Source organism: Xenopus tropicalis, chromosome 2, assembly GCF_000004195.4.
Source record: "Xenopus tropicalis strain Nigerian chromosome 2, UCB_Xtro_10.0, whole genome shotgun sequence".
Taxonomy (NCBI): Eukaryota; Metazoa; Chordata; class Amphibia; order Anura; family Pipidae; genus Xenopus; species Xenopus tropicalis.
In genome coordinates, this window is record NC_030678.2 from 176558020 (window position 1) to 176582095 (window position 24076).

At 40.7% G+C, this 24076-nt stretch overlaps 2 protein-coding genes across 2 annotated transcripts; both read left to right on the forward strand.

Annotated features, from left to right (window-relative positions):
• Positions 1 to 7724: 7724 nt before the first annotated feature.
• LOC116408614 (olfactory receptor 51L1-like) lies at positions 7725 to 18315 on the forward strand. The gene is made up of 2 exons (XM_031896251.1): positions 7725 to 8415; positions 18212 to 18315. Exons 1-2 carry the CDS (start codon positions 7725 to 7727, stop codon positions 18313 to 18315), a joined length of 795 nt encoding a protein of 264 aa, XP_031752111.1.
• Positions 18316 to 18397: 82 nt separating this feature from the next.
• LOC101735195 (olfactory receptor 6N1) lies at positions 18398 to 23996 on the forward strand. Its single transcript, XM_031896252.1, has 2 exons — positions 18398 to 19088; positions 23893 to 23996. Exons 1-2 carry the CDS (start codon positions 18398 to 18400, stop codon positions 23994 to 23996), a joined length of 795 nt encoding a protein of 264 aa, XP_031752112.1.
• Positions 23997 to 24076: the final 80 nt, after the last annotated feature.

Here is a 24076-nt window from a genome sequence, read left to right on the forward strand (position 1 = left end):
GGCTTAGATCTCCAACAAGTGGCTCAGGGGCACCATGTTGCTCACCACCCCCTTTGATGTTGCTCCCAGTGGCCTCAAAGTAGGTGCCTATTTTTAAACTTCTGGATTGAAGGCAAATTTTGGAAGCCGAGAGACACAGTTTTACTCCAAGCAGAGCCTCCTGCAGGCCAGCAGCCACATGGGGCTTCCAAATAGCCAATCACAGTCCATATTTGGCACCCCCAAAGAACGTTTTTCATGCTGTGTGGCTCCCCAACACTTTTTACATCTGAGTGTGGCTCACGAGTAAAAAAGGTTGGAAATCCCTTGCTTAGGAGTATATTGTGTCAATGCATCATTCAAGGCGAGGCACCTTCAAACATCCCCTAAGCCCCTGAACCTTTCCCAAAATATTCTAAAACATTCATAATATGTCATAATAGTGCAATGGATCCTGGGAAATGCCTGTTATTTCCTACCCAAGACACACTCTCAAGGCAACAAATGCATATTGCAATACACTAGATACGGTGACCAGGTTGGTCCTTGACATTTACCAAGTCCATCTAGGGTTGGTCAGTCTTAGCTATAAACTCCATTTTGAATACGGTGAACCGATGTCCCAGTGGGATCAATTATAATTGTGTATGTAAGTTACTACTTGTCATTTATCATTTGTTCTGCTTCACGTCCCACGTCCTGTAGAGAATACTGTGTATCTGCTTCTCCTTTGGGACATTAATTAAAGGATGGATAAGACCTGGAAACTTGTAACTTGGAAACTAAGTTATGTATATATATAGGTGCCACATCCCATGCAAGAGGCCACTGACTAGATGGCACCATGACCACCATCATCTATGGCACCATCATCTATTTAGACAAACCTGAGATGGAAATTGAGTTCAATACCAGCAAGAACTTTGTGCTCCTCGGCATTGAGGAGATGGAAAGGTTTAAATACCTTTACTGCTCACTTTTTTTCCTACTTTACCTCTTCATCTTGCTGTTTAGCTGCACCATAATCTCTGTGGTGCTGTTTGATGAAAGCCTTCATGAGCCCATGTACACGCTCATAGCCAGCCTTCTGCTCAACGGGATATTTGGGAGCTCCTGTGTCTTCCCAAAACTCATCACTGACTTGTTATTATCATCCAAAGAGATTCCACGTGTCGGCTGTTTCACCCAGGCATCGAGCGTGATACTTTTTGCCTATTGTGAGATCTCCACCTTCACCATCATGGCGCACGATACCTACTTAGCAGTCGGCAACCCATTGAGATACCCAACTCTAATGACCAATTCGGTGGTTTTTAAATTAATCCTGGCATTTTTGATCATCAATATCATCGTAACTTTGCCTGTTCCATTGCTTTCTGCCAGACTCCCAATTTGCGGGTCTTACATTAACAGTGTATATTGTGATAACCCATCCATCTTCTTTCTCTCCTGTGTAGATAGTTCTATGAGCAAGGTGTACGGAAATGTGAGTTTTGTGAGTTATATAATGGTTATGGCGCTGCTCATAGCCCATTCCTACATCCGGATATTGCTGATCTGCCTCAAGATTTCCAAAGACGCCAGTAAGAAAGCCATTCACACCCTGGTGACCCACCTACTCAATTTTGCCATTTTCATGGCAGGAGGTCTCTTTCTATTCGTTCGCTACAGACTGGGGGGCACTAACCTCCCACTTGCATTCCATATAATACTGTCCATAATAAGCTTTGTATTTACCCCTCTTCTCTCACCTTTAATATATGGAATAAGGATGCAAACACTAAAAATTAGAGTCATCCATCACCTCCGGCAGAGTGTGTTTGCAAGATGAATATCTCCTGTTCATAGCTCTCTCATGTATATAGGGAGAACATCTGATTACTAACATTGTTATTGCCCATTTTCTCTCTCTTTTCTCTTGAATCCATTACTTGTTTTCCCATCCACATCTCCTCTACTATTTCCCTACTGTCCCCTATTGTATATAGGTAGATCACATGATTACTAAGTAATATTGTTATTTTACATTTTCTCACTCCTTTACCCCCTTTACCTTTAATATTTTACCTCTTTTCTCATCTACATGTTTCCCACTATTTCCCAGCAAGGCCTTCATTCTCTTATATATCTCTATCCTTTACCACCCCATGTTCATTCTCTCCCTCTTTTTATTCACTTTCTCTGCTCACTTATTCCCTATATTTCTCTTTTTTGTTGCCCCATTTCTTCACTTGGCCCTTTCCCCCCTACCCAGTCTCTTGCTGTTATCCCTTAACTCTCACCTTCCCTATTCAATGCTTCTCTCCTTCAGTTTTATTCTTAACATTTCATGTTTATCTATTCCCTACTCACAACCTGTTCTTACAACTTGTTATTTCCATCCCATTAAGCTCTCTCTTCCATTATTTGTTCCCAGCCTTAATTGCATTTATCTTCTTTATTCTTCTTCCAGGACTATCCTTATTACCTATCCTCATAGTCTGTTCCATCCTATCCTTCAGTTTTATTCTACCCTTATTCTCCTTTCTAGTGCAATTCTTTTTTCTCTGTTCACCAAGCTTATGCCCCAATCTCCCAGGTATCCACCTTACTGTGAGCATTAACACCTCTGTTATTTTAGGACATTTGGTAGTTGGATTAGAGAACCCGGTCCAACTGCACAAACATGATAATAAAATGCAATTAGGATGATATTTTACCAAGAATAAGCCAAAGACTGGAATATGGCCCACCTCACTTCAGAAGAAACTGTCCAATCTGGCCATGAACTTTCTAGCTATACAGTAGCATGAGCCAAAACAGGACTGGATTTTGGGGTGTTAAGTCTAACATGTCCTAACAGGTAACAACATGGAATGGGGGTGCTGGACCGACCATCGTTCTTCTGTACCTTGTCTTGTAAAACAGAACACGTGCACATAACTGTACATTATTACACACATTATGGGCACTGTAATAGAGAAATTATACTTCACAAACTTGGGGAGATGTTCCTGATGGTGCTCAGTACAGGGGAATAAATATGTTGGACTAATTCTGTGGTATCTCTCATACAAGGGATGTATAAAGACCAGATGAAGACAAATAATTCATGAAATTGTCCCAAAAAATGACTTGTATGAAAGGGTATACTTCTTATCCAAAATCAGCAGTTGGATATCAGCAGGCTATTGGCTAGTAGGCTAGTAGGGTTGTGTATTACAGGGCCACTTGTTTATTGCATTCTTTCTTTATATGTGAAGCTATTTTCATAAGTTCCCCCCAGGTACATCTATGGTCGTCCTAGACCACATGGGCTCCACATTCTCCATCACGGTTTGTAGTACAGTATGCCTTTATCATTTCCACAATCTGCCATTTTATTTGAGGTTCTTCCAGCAGTGAATCATTGATTCTTCACTTCTAGAACTTACTGCAAGTGCTGCCTTTACTTTGCAGATAAGAGGAGCCTGATCCAACCAGGTGGTCAAGTCTGTTTGTTCCGTATGCATCAGTGGAAGGGTATAAGGAGGAGTCAGGAAGTGGTCTATAATGGAATAAGTTTGGTGGACATTTGAGTAGAACATGTAGTATTTTATGTAAGGATTACGTATTCCCTTGCATCATCTGTAGCCATGCAAGAATTTGGGGGAATACTTGCACAGCAAGAAGGTAAATTGATACAATGATGTATATGGTCCTTTTATTGCTCTTAGGTGTCCATCAAACTTCAATCAAACCTAAGCTTTGCTGAGGAAAACATTATTATAGCCTTTTTTGAGAGTGGCTTCCAACTCAAAGTGGGTTTATTGAATCATAATTGTGTGTATTCTGTGTTATGTTCCAATTTTATGTTCAGTATATGAGCCATTAAGGTGCACAAGTCTAGTTTTAATTAGAATTTTGGTAGAAAGGATCATAGAGCGGAGCTGACTGGTCAATGGGCTGCAATGGGTGAGTTTGTGGGCATCTATATCAGGCTTGTACAGTCCATGTAGAACAGCTTCTCTTGTTCTTCATTCCCTGGTGGTTCTGCGATGGAGGAAGAACCTCATTGTCTCAAAAAGAAGTTGATTTTGCCATGATATATTTTATATATATTAAATACAAAAAATGTAGTTCTTAATAATCAAGAACTGGATTGTTATCAGCATAGTAACATTGGTGTAGTTGACATCTTTGAAAACCTTGAATTCAAATTATGTTTCAAAGCCTCAAATGTCTGGTATTTATGAAGTGCAAAAAACTCAAAAACTTGTAAAAATTTGCCTTCTAAAAGCTTGAGAGTGTCTATAGAAGTCAATAGGGTTGTCCTGGGCAAAGCCAAGCCATATTTTCATATTTTTTTGAGCTTTTCGAGCTTCTAAACTTGAAAAATACGAGGTGTTCAAGATTTTTATTCCAACAAATTTTCCTTGTTAATAAATAAGCATTCGATATACGAGTTTATTCGATTTAGAAAAACAAACTCAAATTCACAAATTGCTAAATTAGCCCATTACTGTATATACAGTCCAACTATTAGGGGTCAGGGTCCTCTGATTGTATCTTCCAGGTCGGGCACATTTGCTTATTTTTGTTTTCTGTTTTCTATAAATTCTATGGCTAATGTCCATTGAAGAGTAGAATCTCCACCCATGTTTAGCTCATAATGAGGTCAGGTTTAAGCAAATACACAGTATTATGGTGATGTCCTGCTGAATATTATGCTTTGTGTATAGAGACATGGGATGTTATGGTCCTGCAAGCAGCAAAATACAGTATCTGCTCTTAATGGGACAATGTGCCTCTGTGTTCAATGGGTGATCAATAAAGCTTGAGTTGGACATTTCTTTTGTGAATGATCTCTTCCCTGTTGATTGTTGGAGATACAAGGGGTCATTTATCCTCTGCTGCAAGGGCTAGAGCCGTAGGAGACACACGTTCCTGCTACCCATCCAGGCCTTGGCCAATGTACCCCATTTGACGTTGCACCTCTTCTTTAAAAATGACTTGCCCACTTACTTCCAAGATGTTCAGCTTTGATGTTAAGTCAGGTCTCTCTCTTAATCTCTATTGAATGACAGGTGATGGATAGGCAGGTTCATGGTGAATCAATAGTGGAGGAAAAAATTGTTTAAGATCTTAGCACAAGAGATTGGCCATCGGTTTGTCCCACAGGCCAAATACTGCATTGTGGCACCAGTTTAGACCACTTTTAAACAGAATAGGGTCTCATCAGACTTCACCAGGTCCTGATGCATCAAAATGTCAAAACCCCAAAAGGGTAGGTGTTGAAACCAAACACTAGAGAACCATGGGCCGTATCCCTTGGTAACATGGCAGCATCCCTAACGAAGTCCCCGGCACTTGTTGGTGCTAACTATTGTGCAAAATACCTGGCCCCTGGACTGTTCCAGATACAAGATCTTAACCCCTTTACCAGTTTAGTTGCAGTCTCTGCACTCTCTCCAGCTCATTAATATCCTTCTTAAAGGAGAATGCAAGTCACAATTTAAAAAGCATACTGCTCAGCTAATCAAATATTTACTCAGTCACACTTACTTCACAATTTCTATCTGTTTTCTTGAACAGGCAGCCATCTTTAAAAAGGTATTCTCCCTTCCTTTCCCTCCTTGCTTCATACTGCACTTGTGTTTCATTCCCTCCCCCCCCCTCCCCTCTGCCAGATCCGCTTCTGATTGGCTGGTGGGAATGTGTAGCTCAGAACAGGAGACAGGATCAAGTTACACACATGCTCAGAAAATAGGAAGGCTGCCGCTGGCACCTAAAGGAAGGGGAGAGAGATTTCAGTGATGTCACTGTAGGCTTCACACTGCTGTAGGCTGCCAGCACCATATCTCAGAGAAGCAAGCAGGGATCTGGAAATTTAGATATGCAGTAAGTACTTAATAAAGATGCCTTTAGACTTACTTTTATATTATATTAACCTTTCATTGTCCTTTAAGGACTGGAGCCCAAAACTGCCCCCCATACTCACTGTAACTGCCCCCCATACTCAAGGTGAGGCCTTACCAGGGGCCTATAAAGGGGCAAAATTATGTTTCATCCCTTGAGTCAATGCCCTTTTTATACAAGACAGCACTTTATTTGCTTTAGTAGCCACAGAATGACACTGCCTGGAATTAGACAACTTGTTATCTACAAAACCCCCAGATCCTTCTCAACAAGGAATCCCCCCAACTCACTCCCATTTAGTGTATAACTCCTACATTTATATTATTTCTACCCAAGTGCAAGTATGGGCAGAAAAATGATAATAAGGAATGACCAGGCAAACAGCAACAGGAAGACCCTCTATGTGTCCCCCCCCAGCCTCACAAAGAGAGCTAAGGAACTGGGAACTGTATAATATACACACAAGGCAGAAGACTCATTGCTCAAGGAGGATTAAATGGTGAAGGGAATATTGGCTTTGGCAATACCAGGTATCATTTGTGACTCTATAAGGCCGAACCAATGGAGTGTACAGGTCAGACACCAGATTGCAAAATAGATTAGTAATGTGGGAAGACACAATAGGGGTCATTTCCAGTTCCCCGGGGCACAAGTGCTAGACGGCTGAGGGCCCGAGATCAAGCCCCATAGTGTTCTTCTAACAATCACTTGTCAGCAAAGTCCTGAGGAGAGTGTAGGGACAACCTCATTGGGGTGATTAATTCCCTATAACCCCTCTGTCACGTTCTGGACCTCACAGCACAATTTAAGTTCTGCCCAATGGCAGCTCCTCAGGTTCCTCAGGCTAATCTGAGCCTATTTTCAGTTTCTATATCTCATATCTCACCACTTGTCTTCTTGTTGGAAGACAGCTACCTATGCTAACTAGCATGGCCATCATCTGTCATTATCCACAGCCAACCTCTGCCCAACCATATATCCCTCATTCCAAGAAGATAAGTGATCTTAATTATGGAGATTGCCTTTTTTCTGGATACCTTTTAGGGTTGTTAAGCCTGTTATGCATCTAAAGTGGTGAATGAGATGTGGAGTGGAAAGGAGAAAATTTGCTCAATGAAATCTGCAGTTACGTGATTGGTTGGTACGGGCTACTAAACCCCAATTGTGGACCTCCCTTTGCATTACCCCCATAGCTTGAAAAACTATTTTCAAACATGCAAAAAAGCAAATATAAAGCACCAGTTGGGGGTGGCAGTGATTGCTTAAGAGTACATTGTGTTCTTGGCATTAGTCAAGGTGGGGCACCTTCAGACATCCCCTAAACCCATGACCACAATTTTATTATCCCATATTATTCTCCATGATTTCTGAAGCAGCAATATCATAATAGGGCAATGGATACTGGGAAATCCCTGTTATTTCCAACTCAATACAGTAAGACATGCTCTTAAGTCAACAACATATACCCCACGGGCATTCAATACACTAGACAAGGTGACCAGGGTGGTCTTCTCCATTTAACCAGCACATTAGTCTCCACTGTCAACACTTTCAATATGATCCTTGAACTGATGCCCCAGTGGGATTCATTATAATCTTTCCCAGATGATCGTATGTCATTTGTTCTGCTCCAGCTCCCGTGTCCTACAGGGAATATTGTGTATCTGCTTCTCCTTTGGTATATTAATTACTGGATGGATACCAAGTGGCAGCTAATGTAGATATATATATAGAAATACAGTATATATATAGGTGCCACATCCCATGCAGGAGGCCACTGACTACGTGACATTATGACTGACTGTATGGGGGTGTAACAATGTGTCTTCATCTTACTCTGTATGTTCATCTATTTAAACAAACCAAACATGGGAATTGAGTTCAATATTAGCAAGAACTTTGTGCTCCTCGGCATTGAGGAGATGGAAAGGTTTAAATATCTTTACTGCTTACTTTTTTTCCTAATTTACTTCTTCATCTTGCTGTTTAGCTGCACCATCATCTCTGTGGTGCTGTTGGATGAAAGCCTTCATGGTCCCATGTACACGCTCATAGCCATTCTTCTGCTGAACGGGATCTTTGGGAGCTCAAGTATCTTCCCAAAACTCATCACTGACTTGTTATTATCATCCAAAGAGATTTCTCATGTCGGCTGCGTGGCCCAGGCATACACCATAATACTTTTTGCCTTCTGTGAGATCTCCACCTTCACCATCATGGCGCACGATACCTACATAGCAGTCGGCCACCCATTGAGATACCCAACTCTAATGACAAATTCAGTGGCTTTGAAACTAATCATGGGGTCTCTGATCTTCAATATCATCTTAATGTTGCCTATTCCAATACTTTCTGCCAGACTCCCAATTTGTGGGTCTCGCATTAGCGGCATATTTTGTGACAACCCATCCATCCTTGTTCTCTCCTGTGTAGATGTTTCGCTCAACAAGTTGTATGGGAATGTTACTCTGGTGGGTTATATATCGGTTATGGCACTGCTCATAGCCCATTCCTACCTCCGGATCTGCCTGATCTGCCTCAAGATTTCCAAAGACGCCTGTAGGAAAGCCATTCACACCCTGGTGACCCACCTACTCAATTTCTCCATTTTCATGATAGGCATGCTATTTATATTTGTTCGCTACAGACTTGAGAACACTAACCTCCCTCTTACCTACCATATAGTGCTGTCTTTTATTTGCTTCATATGTACCCCTCTTCTCACCCCTTTAATATATGGAATAAGGATGCAAACACTAAAAATTAGAATCATCCATCACCTCCGGCAGAGGGTATTTGCTAGATGAATATCTCCTGTTCATAGCTCATCTCTCTCATGTATATAGGGAGAACATCTGATTACTAACATTGTTATTGCCCATTTTCTTTCTCCTTTCTCTTGAATCCATTACTTATTTTCTCATCCACATCTTCTCTATTATTTCCCTATTTCTCTTATCCGTCTGGTCTTTTCCTCCCCCTCCATTCATTCTTTTCCTCTTTTATTTGCTTTCTTTCTCTGATCTACTGAGTTGGTTGGCCCTTCTTACCCCCTATCCTGTTAGTCTCTGTTAGTCTCCCTTACATCTCACCTTCCCTATTCAACACTTCTGCCCTTTTTTCCTACTCCCAACTTTGTTTTTCTGTATTCCTTCCTCACTGCCTGTTCCTATGACCTGTTATTCCCATTCCTCCAAACTCTTTCTTTCCGCCATTATTTCCTCTGTGCCATTATTGCTTTTGTTACCTTTTATCCTTTTCTTTCTTCCAGAATTATCATTTGTACCAGTTTCCACAGTTTGTGTATCCCATGCTTCATTTTTATTCCACCCTCTTATATTTCTTCTTTATGCCATTCTTTATATTTTGTTCACCATGGTTATGCCACAATCTCCCGACTGTCTACCTAACTGAGCATTGTGAGTTTCAGGACATTTGCTAATTGGATTAGAGAACTTGGTCCAAATGTGATAACATGATAAAATGCAACCAGGGTGATATTTTACCAAGAATAAGCCAAATACTGCAACGTGGGCCACCTCACTTCAGAAGAAACTGTCCAATCTGACCATGAACCTTCTAGCTATACAGTAGCATGAACCGAAACAGGACTCACTTTTGGAACGTTAATCCTAATGTACATGTAACCACATGGAAGGGGGGTTCCGGACTGAACTTTGTTCTTCTGTACAGTTTCTTCTTCTACTAGAACACTCGCAGGTAACTGTACATTATTAAAAACACTCTGAGCACTGCTGTTTGTAGTAAAGTATTAAAGTTTGTAGTAAAGTCCTCAATCTCTGATTTAATTTGGGGGGTCTTCCAGCAGTGAGGCTTTGGTTCTTCATTGCCAGGACCTATAGCAAGGAAGTGTTTAAGGTATGTCTCAGACTCCCAGATAAGGGGATCAAGTCTGTTTGTGCCCTATATATCATGGGAAGGTGATGAGGAGGTGTCTGGAATAAGTTTGGTGGACTTTTGAGTAGAACATGTAGTATTTTATGTGAGGTTTTTAAGTTCTCCATATGTTGAATAAGTTGTGGTATTTAAGAACTTCTTCATGGCTGCAGGATAGTGATAGGAATTACAAAGCTTCTGGGCAGGGCAGTATATTAGTGGTTCAAAAGCCACACCAAAAATGCCTCCTAGGAGTAAGATAACTTAATGTAAAATGTTCTAGTATTTGTTATAATTGTTTAAAGGCTTTCAGTTAGCCGGTATTCAGAAGGTCTCACTGATTAGTCCTGAGCCATGAGAGTCTGATTTGTGTCCAGAGAAGGTCATTAGATATGATAACAGCATTTCCCCTCACTGTGCCGGGTGTTGGTTTGGAAAAAAACATTCTTATAGCCATTTATGTTCATATTAAGAGTGACCCCCATCTTAAATTGAGTTATTTGGATCATAGCTATTAGTATTTTTTGTTTTTTAAGTTCAGTAACATTTAGTATATGGACTGAGACCTTGTATGGAACATGAGTCCCTCGACATTTAGACTTGGGGAAGAGATGTTTGATGTACTGATCCATGACTTGGATTTTCTTCTGACAGCACAGCCTACGTATAAAAATCACCAATATCAAGATCAGTTAATTCAACATGAATTCCAAAAATGTAAGAGGAGTATAGACATGAGCTGCCTTTGACAATGGGCTGCCCAGAACAAGGTTGTGTTCAATAAAGGGTTCATTAAGTGTGTTGTAGTCCATGTAGTACAGGTACAGTGGTGTGAAAAACTATTTGCCCCCTTCCTGATTTCTTATTCTTTTGCATGTTTGTCACACAAAATGTTTCTGATCATCAAACACATTTAACTATTAGTCAAAGATAACACAAGTAAACACAAAATGCAGTTTTTAAATGAGGGTTTTTATTATTTAGGGAGAAAAAAAATCCAAACCTACATGGCCCTGTGTGAAAAAGTAATTGCCCCCTGAACCTAATAACTGGTTGGGCCACCCTTAGCAGCAATAACTGCAATCAAGCGTTTGCGATAACTTGCAAGAAGTCTTTTACAGCGCTCTGGAGGAATTTTGGCCCACTCATCTTTGCAGAATTGTTGTAATTCAGCTTTATTTGAGGGTTTTCTAGCATGAACCGCCTTTTTAAGGTCATGCCACAACATCTCAATAGGATTCAGGTCAGGACTTTGACTAGGCCACTCCAAAGTCTTCATTTTGTTTTTCTTCAGCCATTCAGAGGTGGATTTGCTGGTGTGTTTTGGGTCATTGTCCTGCTGCAGCACCCAAGATCGCTTCAGCTTGAGTTGACGAACAGATGGCCGGACATTCTCCTTCAGGATTTTTTGGTAGACAGTAGAATTCATGGTTCCATCTATCACAGCAAGCCTTCCAGGTCCTGAAGCAGCAAAACAACCCCAGACCATCACACTACCACCACCATATTTTACTCTTGGTAGGATGTTCTTTTTCTGAAATGCTGTGTTACTTTTACGCCAGATGTAACGGGACACGCACCTTCCAAAAAGTTCAACTTTTGTCTCGTCGGTCCACAAGATATTTTCCCAAAAGTCTTGGCAATCATTGAGATGTTTTTTAGCAAAATTGAGACGAGCCATAATGTTCTTTTTGCTTAAAAGTGGTTTGCGCCTTGGAAATCTGCCATGCAGGCGTTTTTGCCCAGTCTCTTTCTTACGGTGGAGTCGTGAACACTGACCTTAATTGAGGCAAGTGAGGCCTGCAGTTCTTTAGATGTTGTCCTGGGGTCTTTTGTGGCCTCTCCTTGCACTCTTGGGGTAATTTTGGTCGGCCGGCCACTCCTGGGAAGGTTCACCACTGTTCCATGTTTTTGCCATTTGTGGATAATGGCTCTCACTGTGGTTCGCTGGAGTCCCAAAGCTTTAGAAATGGCTTTATAACCTTTACCAGACTGATAGATCTCAATTACTTTTGTTCTCATTTGTTCCTGAATTTCTTTGGATCTTGGCATGATGTGTAGCTTTTGAGGTGCTTTTGGGCTACTTCTCTGTGTCAGGTAGCTCCTATTTAAGTGATTTCTTGATTGAAACAGGTGTGGCAGTAATCAGGCCTGGGGGTGACTACACAAATTGAACTGGGGGTATGATAAACCACAGTTAAGTTATTTTTTAACAAGGGGGGCAATCACTTTTTCACACAGGGCCATGGCGATTTGGAGTTTTTTTCTCCCTTAATAACGTAAACCTTCATTTAAAAACTGCATTTTGTGTTCAATTATGTTATCTTTGACTAATAGTTAACGGTTTTTGATGAGCAGAAACATTTAAGTGTGACAAACATGCAAAAGAATAAGAAATCAGGAAGGGGGCAAATAGTTTTTCACACCACTGTATATGGAATGTTTGAGACCCGGGGCTGGGCCGGAAATAGGGGTTGGCAGAGGAGGCACCTGCCCAGGGTGCAACAGTGGTACCTCTCCTGCCTACCCCTAATCTTGGACATCTTCCCCCCGCCCGTCACTGCACTGTCCTTCTCCCCCCACTGTGTCACTTTGCATGTTTGCAGATGATGTGATTAACTTCCCCTTGAAAATGTATGAAATAGCAAAAAAATGATGGGATTATTTTACCCTTGAAACTGGGTGAAATAGAAAACAATGATGGGATTCACTTCCCCTTGAAACTGGGTGAAATAGAAAACAATGATGTGATTAACTTCCCCTTGAAACTGGGTGAAATAGAAAACAATGAGGGGATTAACTTCACCTTGAAACTGGGTGAAATAGAAAACAATGATGGGATTAATTCCCCTGGAAACTGGGTGAAATAGGAAACAATGATGGGATTAACTTCACCTTGAAACTGGGTGAAATAGAAAACAATGATGGGATTAACTTCCCCTTGAAACTGGGTGAAATAGGAAACAATGATGGGATTAACTTCCCCTTGAAACTGGGTGAAATAGAAAACAATGATGTGATTAACTTCCCCTTGAAACTGGGTGAAATAGAAAACAATGATGGGATTAATTTCCCCTTGAAACTGGGTGAAATAGAAAACAATGATGGGTTAATTTCCCCTTGAAACTGGGTGAAATAGGAAACAATAATGAGATTAACTTCCCCTTGAAACTGGATGAAATAGGAAACAATGATGGGATTAACTTCCCCTTGAAACTGGGTGAAATAGGAAACAATAATGAGATTAACTTCCCCTTGAAACTGGATGAAATAGGAAACAATGATGGGATTAACTTCCCCTTGAAACTGGGTGAAATAAAAACAATGATGGGATTAACTTCCCCTTGAAACTGGGTGAAATAGGAAACAATGATGAGATTAACTTCCCCTTGAAACTGGATGAAATAGGAAACAATGATGGGATTAACTTCCCCTTGAAACTGGGTGAAATAGGAAACAAGGATGGTATTAACTTCCCCTTGAAACTGGGTGAAATAAAAACAATGATGTGATTAGCTTCCCCTTGAAACTGGATGAAATAGGAAACAATGATGGGATTAACTTCCCCTTGAAACTGGGTGAAATAGGAAACAAGGATGGTATTAACTTCCCCTTGAAACTGGGTGAAATAAAAACAATGATGTGATTAGCTTCCCCTTGAAACTGGGTGAAATAGGAAACAATGATGGGATTAACTTCCCCTTGAAACTGGGTGAAATAGGAAACAAGGATGGTATTAACTTCCCCTTGAAACTGGGTGAAATAAAAACAATGATGTGATTAACTTCCCCTTGAAACTGGGTGAAATAGGAAACAATGATGGGATTAATTTCCCCTTGAAACTGGGTTAAATAAAAAACAATGATGGGATTAACTTCCCCTTGAAACTGGGTGAAATAGGAAACGATGAGATTAACTTCCCCTTGAAACTGGGTGAAATAGGAAACAATGATGAGATTAACTTCCCCTTGAAACTGGGTGAAATAGGAAACGATGAGATTAACTTCCCCTTGAAACTGGGTGAAATAGGAAACAATGATGGGATTAACTTCCCCTTGAAACTGGGTGAAATAGGAAACAATGATGGGATTAACTTCCCCTTGAAACTGGGTGAAATAGGAAACGATGAGATTAACTTCCCCTTGAAACTGGGTGAAACAGGAAACAATGATGAGATTAACTTCCCCTTGAAACTGGGTGAAATAGGAAACAATGATGAGATTAACTTCCCCTTGAAACTGAGTGAAATAAAAACAATTGCTGAGTAAATGTGCCCCTAAGTTCCCATCAAGTACGCGGGACTGTTTTATTATTACAGATTACAAAAAGAAAATCTTTAAAAATTCATATACGGCGCAGGGACTGTTAAATAATGTCAGGGCCGCAGTGAATAACTCACTATTGTTAGTCAATGGAATGCTTTATGGGCGGGACTAACGTCAGTCAAGGCTTTATGACTGATTGGTCTGGCCCCCGGCGCCCCATAATAACGGCCAATCTGTGGCATCGAGCTACGTGGCCTTCAAACAGAGGATACAACCTCATTAAACTGCGTCTTAAAGATACAGTACATCACAAATTAAATACAATTATTGCTCAACTCATCCCCCTCTGGGGGTGGTAAATGATGAACTCATGGAGGGGCCCCTCCTTCTTACGCCTTGGTTTTTTAGGGTTCGGGGAGCACTTTGTAAATAATATGAACCAAGGATAAATGTTGCAATATAAATGATATCAAGTGATTTAGATGCAAAATAAACACAAGTTCATGGTTTCCTATCAATAAAGGGCAAATATTTCCTACCAGTGGGAAGATTGTCTTTTCTTTCTCTTTATTTATTTATGTGTTTGCTCTCATGGTGAGAGACATTTCCCATTTACATTGCCTCTTATGTCTGCCATCATGGAATAGGACTGTTCTGCCCCAATAAGGGGTAATTATATCTTAGTTGGGATCAAGTACAGGTACTGTTTTATTATTACAGAGAAAAGGGAATCATTTAACCATTAAATAAACCCAATAGGGCTGTTCTGCCCCAATAAGGGGTAATTATATCTTAGTTGGGATCAAGTACAGGTACTGTTTTATTATTACAGAGAAAAGGGAATCATTTAACCATGAAATAAACCCAATAGGGCTGTTCTGCCCCAATAAGGGGTAATTATATCTTAGTGGGATCAAGTACAGGTACTGTTTTATTATTACAGAGAAAAGGGAATCATTTAACCATTAAATAAACCCAATAGGGCTGTTCTGCCCCAATAAGGGGTAATTATATCTTAGTTGGGATCAAGTACAGGTACTGTTTTATTATTACAGAGAAAAGGGAATCATTTAACCATGAAATAAACCCAATAGGGCTGCTCTGCCCCAATAAGGGGTAATTATATCTTAGTTGGGATCAAGTACAGGTACTGTTTTATTATTACAGAGAAAAGGGAATCATTTAACCATGAAATAAACCCAATAGGGCTGTTCTGCCCCAATAAGGGGTAATTATATCTTAGTTGGGATCAAGTACAGGTACTGTTTTATTATTACAGAGAAAAGGGAATCATTTAACCATTAAATAAACCCAATAGGGCTGTTCTGCCCCAATAAGGGGTAATTATATCTTAGTTGGGATCAAGTACAGGTACTGTTTTATTATTACAGAGAAAAGGGAATCATTTAACCATGAAATAAACCCAATAGGGCTGTTCTGCCCCAATAAGGGGTAATTATATCTTAGTTGGGATCAAGTACAGGTACTGTTTTATTATTACAGAGAAAAGGGAATCATTTAACCATTAAATAAACCCAATAGGGCTGTTCTGCCCCCAATAAGGGGTAATTATATCTTAGTTGGGATCAAGTACAGGTACTGTTTTATTATTACAGAGAAAAGGGAATCATTTAACCATTAAATAAACCCAATAGGGCTGTTCTGCCCCAATAAGGGGTAATTATATCTTAGTTGGGATCAAGTACAGGTACTGTTTTATTATTACAGAGAAAAGGGAATCATTTAACCATTAAATAAACCCAATAGGGCTGTTCTGCCCCAATAAGGGGTAATTATATCTTAGTTGGGATCAAGTACAGGTACTGTTTTATTATTACAGACAAAAGGGAATCATTTAACCATTAAATAAACCCAATAGGGCTGTTCTGCCCCCAATAAGGGGTAATTATATCTTAGTTGGGATCAATTACAAGGTACTATTTTATTTCTACAGAGAAAAGGGAAATCAGTTTTAAAATTCTAAATGATTTGATTAAAATGGAGTCTATGGGAGACGGGCATTCCGTAATTCGGAGCTTTCTGGATAACGGGTTTCCGAATAAGGGATCCTATACCTGTACTAGGAAAACCGTGAACAGAAATCTGAAAGTTGCCGACCTACTTTGTGCCTTATACGTAACGAAACTTCTAAAGGAAAAGCACGTTAGGTGAGAATATTGATGCCACAAAATAATAATAAGGTAATTATAAAGGTTCTGGGTTCTTTTTCTTTTCATGATCTTTAATTTTTTTTTTTTTCACATTAAAGTCCGATATTGGCGCGGGAAAAACCCCTTTTTTTGCCATTTATCAAAACTGCAACAAATCAGAAAGTATAAATATTCCATCTACAAGCTGTCGAGATCATGTCCAAGTCAATGGCCGGTGTCAAAATGTTAAATATAGAGGGAAAGTGCCTATAAAGTTATGTTTGTCTGGTATTATACCCCAGAGACACTTCACAGAATATGCCCAACTGTTTTTAACCAATGCTGGAGGGCATATGGGGTGTCTGGCAGCCTCCAAATATATTTTGAATTTGCACCTTGCTGTTCCATTCAGTTGTGCTTGGTGCTGCTCAGTCCTTCCTGAATGGATTAGGAACGGAATCCATTCAGGATTCCATTACTATAGAGTCACTATAGTAAGACTTTCTTTTGAAGCAACATACATACCCCAAGTGCATATTCAATACACTAGATAAGGTAACTGGGGGGTGCTTGCCATTAGTCAAGCCCATTGGGTAACAATACATACCCCAAGTGCATATTCAATACACTAGATAAGGTAACTGGGGTGTGCTTGCCATTAGTCAAGCCCATTGGGTAACAATACATACCCCAAGTGCATATTCAATACACTAGATAAGGTAACTGGGGTGTGCTTGCCATTAGTCAAGCCCATTGGGTAACAATACATACCCCAAGTGCATATTCAATACACTAGATAAGGTAACTGGGGGGTGCTTAGCATTAGTCAAGCCTATTGGGTAACAATACATACCCCAAGTGCATATTCAATACACTAGATAAGGTAACTGGGGGGTGCTTGCCATTAGTCAAGCCCATTGGGTAACAATAGATACCCCAAGTGCATATTCAATACACTAGATAAGGTAACTGGGGGGTGCTTGCCATTAGTCAAGCCCATTGGGTAACAATAGATACCCCAAGTGCATATTCAATACACTAGATAAGGTAACTGGGGTGGTGCTTTCCATTAGTCAAGCCCATTGGGTAACAATACATACCCCAAGTGCATATTCAATACACTAGATAAGGTAACTGGGGTGGTGCTTGCCATTAGTCAAGCCCATTGGGTAACAATACATACCCCAAGTGCATATTCAATACACTAGATAAGGTAACTGGGGGGTGCTTGCCATTAGTCAAGCCCATTGGGTAACAATACATACCCCAAGTGCATATTCAATACACTAGATAAGGTAACTGGGGTGGTGCTTGCCATTAGTCAAGCCCATTGGGTAACAATACATACCCCAAGTGCATATTCAATACACTAGATAAGGTAACTGGGGGGTGCTTGCCATTAGTCAAGCCCATTGGGTAACAATACATACCCCAAGTGCATATTCAATACACTAGATAAGGTAACCGGGGGGTGCTTGCCATTAGTCAAGCCCATTGGTTAACAATACATACCCCAAGTGCATATTCAATACACTAGATAAGGTAACTGGGGAGTGCTTGCCATTAGTCAAGCCCATTGGGTAACAATACATACCCCAAGTGCATATTCAATACACCAGGTAAGGTAACCAGGGAGGTCCTTGCCATTAGTCAAGCCCATCTGGTTGGGGGTGCTCAATCTGCTTCTAAACCAGGATGGGCCTTGCCATTTACCCAGACCACCTGTTAAGGGTTGGTCAGGCTTTAAACTGCTTTCTAGGGATGCACCGAATCCCGAACCGAATCCAAATTAGCATATGCTAATTAGGATCATCAACGGTTAAAATGTGCTTTCCGAATGCTAATTAGTATATGCTAATTTATGCTAATTAGGATTCAGATTCGGTTCGGCCGAAATCGGTCAAAAAAAGGCAGGATTCGGCCCGGCCTCGGTACATCCCTACTGCTTTTTAACTACGGCCCTTGGACTGATGCCCCAAAAGGATTCATTATTATCTTTATACGTAATTTAGTATTTGTCATATCTCGTTTGTTCTGCTCCAGCTCCCGCGTCCTGCAGAGAATTCTGTGTATCTGCTTCTCCTTTGGGATATTTGGGAAATGTCTTTATAAAGAGCCCACATCCCACGCAGGAGGCCGCGCTCTAGATGATATTATGTCTGACTGGATCTGGGTGTCTTCACCTTATTTTATATCTTTATCTACGCATTTTATTTCAACAAATTGGAAATGGAAATTGAGTTCAATACCAGCGAGAGCTTTGTGCTCCTCGGCATTGAGGAGATGGAAAGGTTTAAATATCTTTACTGCTCACTTTTACTCCTACTTTACTTCTTCATCTTGCTGTGTAGCTGCACCATCATCTCTGTGGTGCTGTTGGATGAAAGCCTTCATGAGCCCATGTACACGCTCATAGCCAGCCTTCTGCTCAACGGGATATTTGGGAGCTCCTGTGTCTTCCCAAAACTCATCGCTGACTTGTTATTATCATCCAAAGAGATTTCACGTGTCGCCTGTTTCATCCAGAGACTCTGTGTGACGCTATTTGCCTACAATGAGATCTCCACCTTCACCATCATGGCGCACGATACCTACTTAGCCGTCGGCCACCCATTGAGATACCCAACTCTAATGACGAACCCAGTGGCCTTGAAATTAATCCTGGGGTCTCTGATCTTCAATTTCATCTTAATGTTGCCTTCTTTATTACTTTCTGACAGACTCCCACTTTGTGGGTCTCACATTAGCAACGTATTTTGTGACAACCCATCCATCCTTTTTCTCTCCTGTGTAAATGATTCTGTCAGCAAGTTGTATGGAACAATTATTTTTGTAGGTTATTTAGTTTTCATGGTGCTGCTCATATCCCATTCCTACCTCCGGATATTGCTGACCTGCCTCAAGATTTCCAAAGACGCCTGTAGGAAAGCCATTCACACCCTGGTGACCCACCTACTCAATTTCTCCATTTTCATGATAGCAGCTCTCTTTCTATTTGTGCGCTACAGACTGGGGGGCAATAAACTCCCTCTTACCTACCATATATTACTGGCAATAACAGGCTTTGTGTTTCCCCCTCTTTTGACCCCTATTTTATATGGAATAAGAATGCAAACACTGCAGAGTAAAATAATCCAATATCTGTGGAATGTAAAGCAGAGCGTATTGGCAAGCTGAATACTGTATCTTCTCTTCATCGCTTACTCATGTATCTAAGGCGAGGACATGATTAATGTAGGGCAAGTCTGGACAATTTTTTGCCATTTCATCCTTCATTTTGTATTGATTGCACCCTCTTATTGTCCTGACATTCATTTTTCTCTCTTCCCCATGCTTATGCCACAACCTACCAACTGTCCACCTCATTGTGAACATAAAACCTTCAATTATTTCAAGACATTTTCTAGTTGGATTAGAGATCTTGGTCCAACTGTGGAAACATAATATTCTGTGCCAAGAATAAGGCAATGACTGAAACTTGGCCCTCCTTGCTTCAGAAAACATAACCATCCAATCTGCCCATGAACCATAACTAGCTTTTTGGGCTGTTTGGCCTAACCTATCCATGCAGGTAACCACGTGGAAGGGGGTGCTGGACTGACCATTCTTTGAGGTGCGGATCTGTTCTCAGTTTGGAAACTACAGGCCTGTTTATTTGACAAGAGTGGTAGGAAAGCTTTCAAAGTGGATAACAAGGTTGTTCCAGCATAGTTTTAGGTACAATAGATCTTGCCAGACTGATCTACTTACCTTCTATGACAGGGTGAGCGGAAGCCTAAACGTTGGGGTAGCAGTGGATGTGATCTACTTTGATTTTGCTGAAGCATTTGATACCGTACCACACAGAAGGCTCCTACATTGGGGGTCAGTGGGGGATGTTGCTAAAACATGTGATACAGAAACCCACTAGGGACAGATTATCAAAATAGAAATAGTTGTAGGAGGGATGTTCTTGGTTGGCCAGGGTTTGGAGAATGAATAATTTGGGGATGAGACCAGGGAGAGGGGGTAACCAATTTACCTGCCAATCAGTCTCTAATATCAATAACCCTATGTATGACCTGGATGGCTTTAAACTGAGGGGAGAGGCCCAGCTGAAGAGCAGAGGAGCTAAGGAAGATGTCAGACATGATGATGATGATGATGATGATGATGATGATGATGATGATGATGATGATGATGATGATGATGATGATGATGATGATGATGATGATGATGATGATGATGATGATGATGATGATAATGTTTGCTTCTTCTCTAGACATCTAGGGTAAGTTTAATAGGGCCTGATGTATAGTCTGGGGTTTGTATATTCAATCACTTCTAATATGCAATTGCTTATTAGAAAATAGCTAGAGCGTCTTAGAACCTCAATGTCCCATTTGGACCTGTGCGCCAAAGTGTTCCATCCCAAGATTTGATGTAGGTGTGAGGCTTCAGAGTATTGCTGAGTATTAATAGTTGTTTAAAATGATCCATTTGGTTTAACATTAAGTCTCAACTGAGGTGGTCAAATGCCTTTTGCATCTAACTTTTCCTTTTCCCAAAAGTTTGCCAGAAAAAAATGATTTATTTTCCATTGTTGACTGCTTCCACCCTACCAACCTGCAGTCTCTGGGCTCCATAATGTTCTCTCCTGTTTTTATAGTTGTAGTGATATATTTTTGAAAATTTTTCACCAGGCATGGATTCACGGTGGATTTCTGTGTTTTTTTTGTGTGAAACAGGTGTAAAAATTTGCAGCGTGGCAAAAAATTCAGGCCTGTGTCACGTCAAAAAAAAGACGCGTCCAAAAAAAAAATGTTCTTGCCACGTGAGACAATATTTTTTGACGTGCAACATTTTCACCGTTTCTAGAATTTTTTCTCCATGAAAATGTAGTAAAAGAAGGCAGATTCACTCATCAATAGACAGAGCGTATTTTCATATACTGTACTAACCAAGGCCAGCCCTGCTTAGCTTTGCAGATCAATCAAGATCAGGTTCATTTGGGCTGCAAGTGACTTTTGAAATACTTTGGCAAAGTGTAAAAGTCCGGAGAAAGAATTAGAGTTGAGAAAGGCGGCAAGCTAAAGCCAAAAGGGCCATGACCAAATTCAGAGTTAAGAGACCTACAATACTCAGGCACACTCCCTTCAATGGACTGATTTGGGGTGGTGTGGCCTCAGGTAATTTGGTTGAAAAGAAATTGAAATACTTTGGCAAAAGTAAAAGTCCGGAGAAAGAATCAAAGTTGAGAAAGGCGGCAAGCTAAAGCCAAAAGGGCCATGACAAAATTCAAAGAGTTAAGAGACCTGCTGTAGGCAGCAGCCTCCCTTTCAAGGCCAGTTTAGCTTTCCAGATCAATCAAGATCAGGTTCATTTGGGCCGCAGGAGACTTGCTTAAAAAATTGAGAAATACTTTGGCAAAGTGTAAAAGTCTGGAGAAAGAATCAAAGTTGAGAAAGGCGGCAAGCTAAAGCCAAAAGGGCCATGACCAAATTCATAGAGTTAAGAGACCTGCTGTATGCCGGGGTCTCCCTCCCAAGTACAGTACTAGGAAAACCGTGAACAGAAATCTGAAAGTTGCCGACCTACTTTGTGCCTTATACGTAACGATACTTCTAAAGGAAAAGCACGTTAGGCAAGGAGAATATTGATGCCACAAAATAATTATTTGGTAATTATAAAGGTTCTGGGTTTTGTTTCTTTTCATGATTCTTATTTTTTTTACATCAAAATCTGATTTTGGCGCGGGGAAAAAAACACCTTTTTTGCCATTTATCACGTGTCAAAACTGCAACAAATCAGAAGGTAAAAATACTCCATCTAAAAGCTGTCGAGATCATGTAGAAGTCAATGGCCGGTGTCCTTTCTACAACTGGAAGATCTTTCTCTGCTTTATGGTTTTAGAGGTTTTCTGGGGGGAGGTTTATGCTTGCATTTGTGCAACAATACAAAAAAGTTGTGTTTTCCATTCTTTTTCAATTGAGATCATTTAATAAATGACTAGACATTCATGGATTTTGTGGATATGAGTTGTGGTTTAAAAAAAACTCTAAAATCACAAAAATCCAAATGTTGTTAGATCTTCCCCTTGGGGAAACACTACAATGGCAGCTACAATGTGTTTAATATAGAGGGAAAGTGCCTATAAAGTTATGTTTGTCTGGTATTATACCCCAGAGACACTTCATAGAATATGCCCAACTGTCTTTAACCAATGCTGGAGGGCATATGGGGTGTCTGGCAGCCTCCAAATATATTTTGGATTTGCACCTTGCTCTTGCTCTTTGGCGCCGCTCAGTCCTCCCTGAATGGATTCAGAATGGAAGGCAGGAAGGACAAAGAGCCACTATAGTAAGACTTTCTTTTGAGGCAACAATACATACCCCAAGTGCATATTCAATACACTAGATAAGGTAACTGGGGTGGTGCTTGCCATTAGTCAAGCCCATTTGGTAACAATACATACCCCAAGTGCATATTCAATACACTAGATAAGGTAACTGGGGGGTCCTTGCCATAAGTCAAGCCCATTGGGTAACAATACATACCCCAAGTGCATATTCAATACACTAGGTAAGATAACCGGGTGGTCCTTGCCATTAGACAAGCCAATTTGGTAACAATACATACCCCAAGTGCATATTCAATACACTAGGTAAGATAACCGGGTGGTCCTTGCCATTAGTCAAGCCCATTGGGTAACAATACATACCCCAAGTGCATATTCAATACACTAGATAAGGTAACTGGGGGGTGCTTGCCATTAGTCAAGCCCATTGGGTAACAATACATACCCCAAGTGCATATTCAATACACTAGATAAGGTAACTGAGGGGTCCTTGCCATTAGTCAAGCCCATCTGGTAACAATACATACCCCAAGTGCATATTCAATACACTAGGTAAGATAACCGGGTGGTCCTTGCCATTAGTCAAGCCCATTGGGTAACAATACATACCCCAAGTGCATATTCAATACACTAGATAAGGTAACTGGGGGGTGCTTGCCATTAGTCAAGCCCATTGGGTAACAATACATACCCCAAGTGCATATTCAATACACTAGATAAGGTAACTGGGGGGGTGCTTGCCATTAGTCAAGCCCATTGGGTAACAATACATACCCCAAGTGCATATTCAATACACTAGATAAGGTAACCGGGGGGTGCTTGCCATTAGTCAAGCCCATTGGGTAACAATACATACCCCAAGTGCATATTCAATACACTAGATAAGGTAACCGGGGTGGTCCTTGCCATTAGTCAAGCCCATTGGGTAACAATACATACCCCAAGTGCATATTCAATACACTAGATAAGATAACCGGGTGGTCCTTGCCATTAGTCAAGCCCATCTGGTTGGGGGTGCTCAATCTGCTTCTAAACCAGGATGGGCCTTGCCATTTACCCAGACCACCTGTTAAGGGTTGGTCAGGCTTTAAACTGCTTTCTAGGGATGCACCGAATCCCGAACCGAATCCAAATTAGCATATGCTAATTAGGATCATCAACGGTTAAAATGTGCTTTCCGAATGCTAATTAGTATATGCTAATTTATGCTAATTAGGATTCAGATTCGGTTCGGCCGAAATCGGTCAAAAAAAGGCAGGATTCGGCCCGGCCTCGGTACATCCCTACTGCTTTTTAACTACGGCCCTTGGACTGATGCCCCAAAAGGATTCATTATTATCTTTATACGTAATTTAGTATTTGTCATATCTCGTTTGTTCTGCTCCAGCTCCCGCGTCCTGCAGAGAATTCTGTGTATCTGCTTCTCCTTTGGGATATTTGGGAAATGTCTTTATAAAGAGCCCACATCCCACGCAGGAGGCCGCGCTCTAGATGATATTATGTCTGACTGGATCTGGGTGTCTTCACCTTATTTTATATCTTTATCTACGCATTTTATTTCAACAAATTGG

Excerpts from the sequence above, each read along its gene's own strand:
- LOC116408614 (XM_031896251.1), top strand. The coding sequence starts at position 7,725 with ATGGGAATTGAGTTCAATATTAGCAAGAACTTTGTGCTCCTCGGCATT. Across the intron at positions 8,416-18,211 it reads CAAGATTTCCAAAGACGCCT|CTCCCGCGTCCTGCAGAGAA; the intron begins GTAGGAAAGCCA and ends GTTCTGCTCCAG.
- LOC101735195 (XM_031896252.1), top strand. The coding sequence starts at position 18,398 with ATGGAAATTGAGTTCAATACCAGCGAGAGCTTTGTGCTCCTCGGCATT. Across the intron at positions 19,089-23,892 it reads CAAGATTTCCAAAGACGCCT|CTCCCGCGTCCTGCAGAGAA; the intron begins GTAGGAAAGCCA and ends GTTCTGCTCCAG.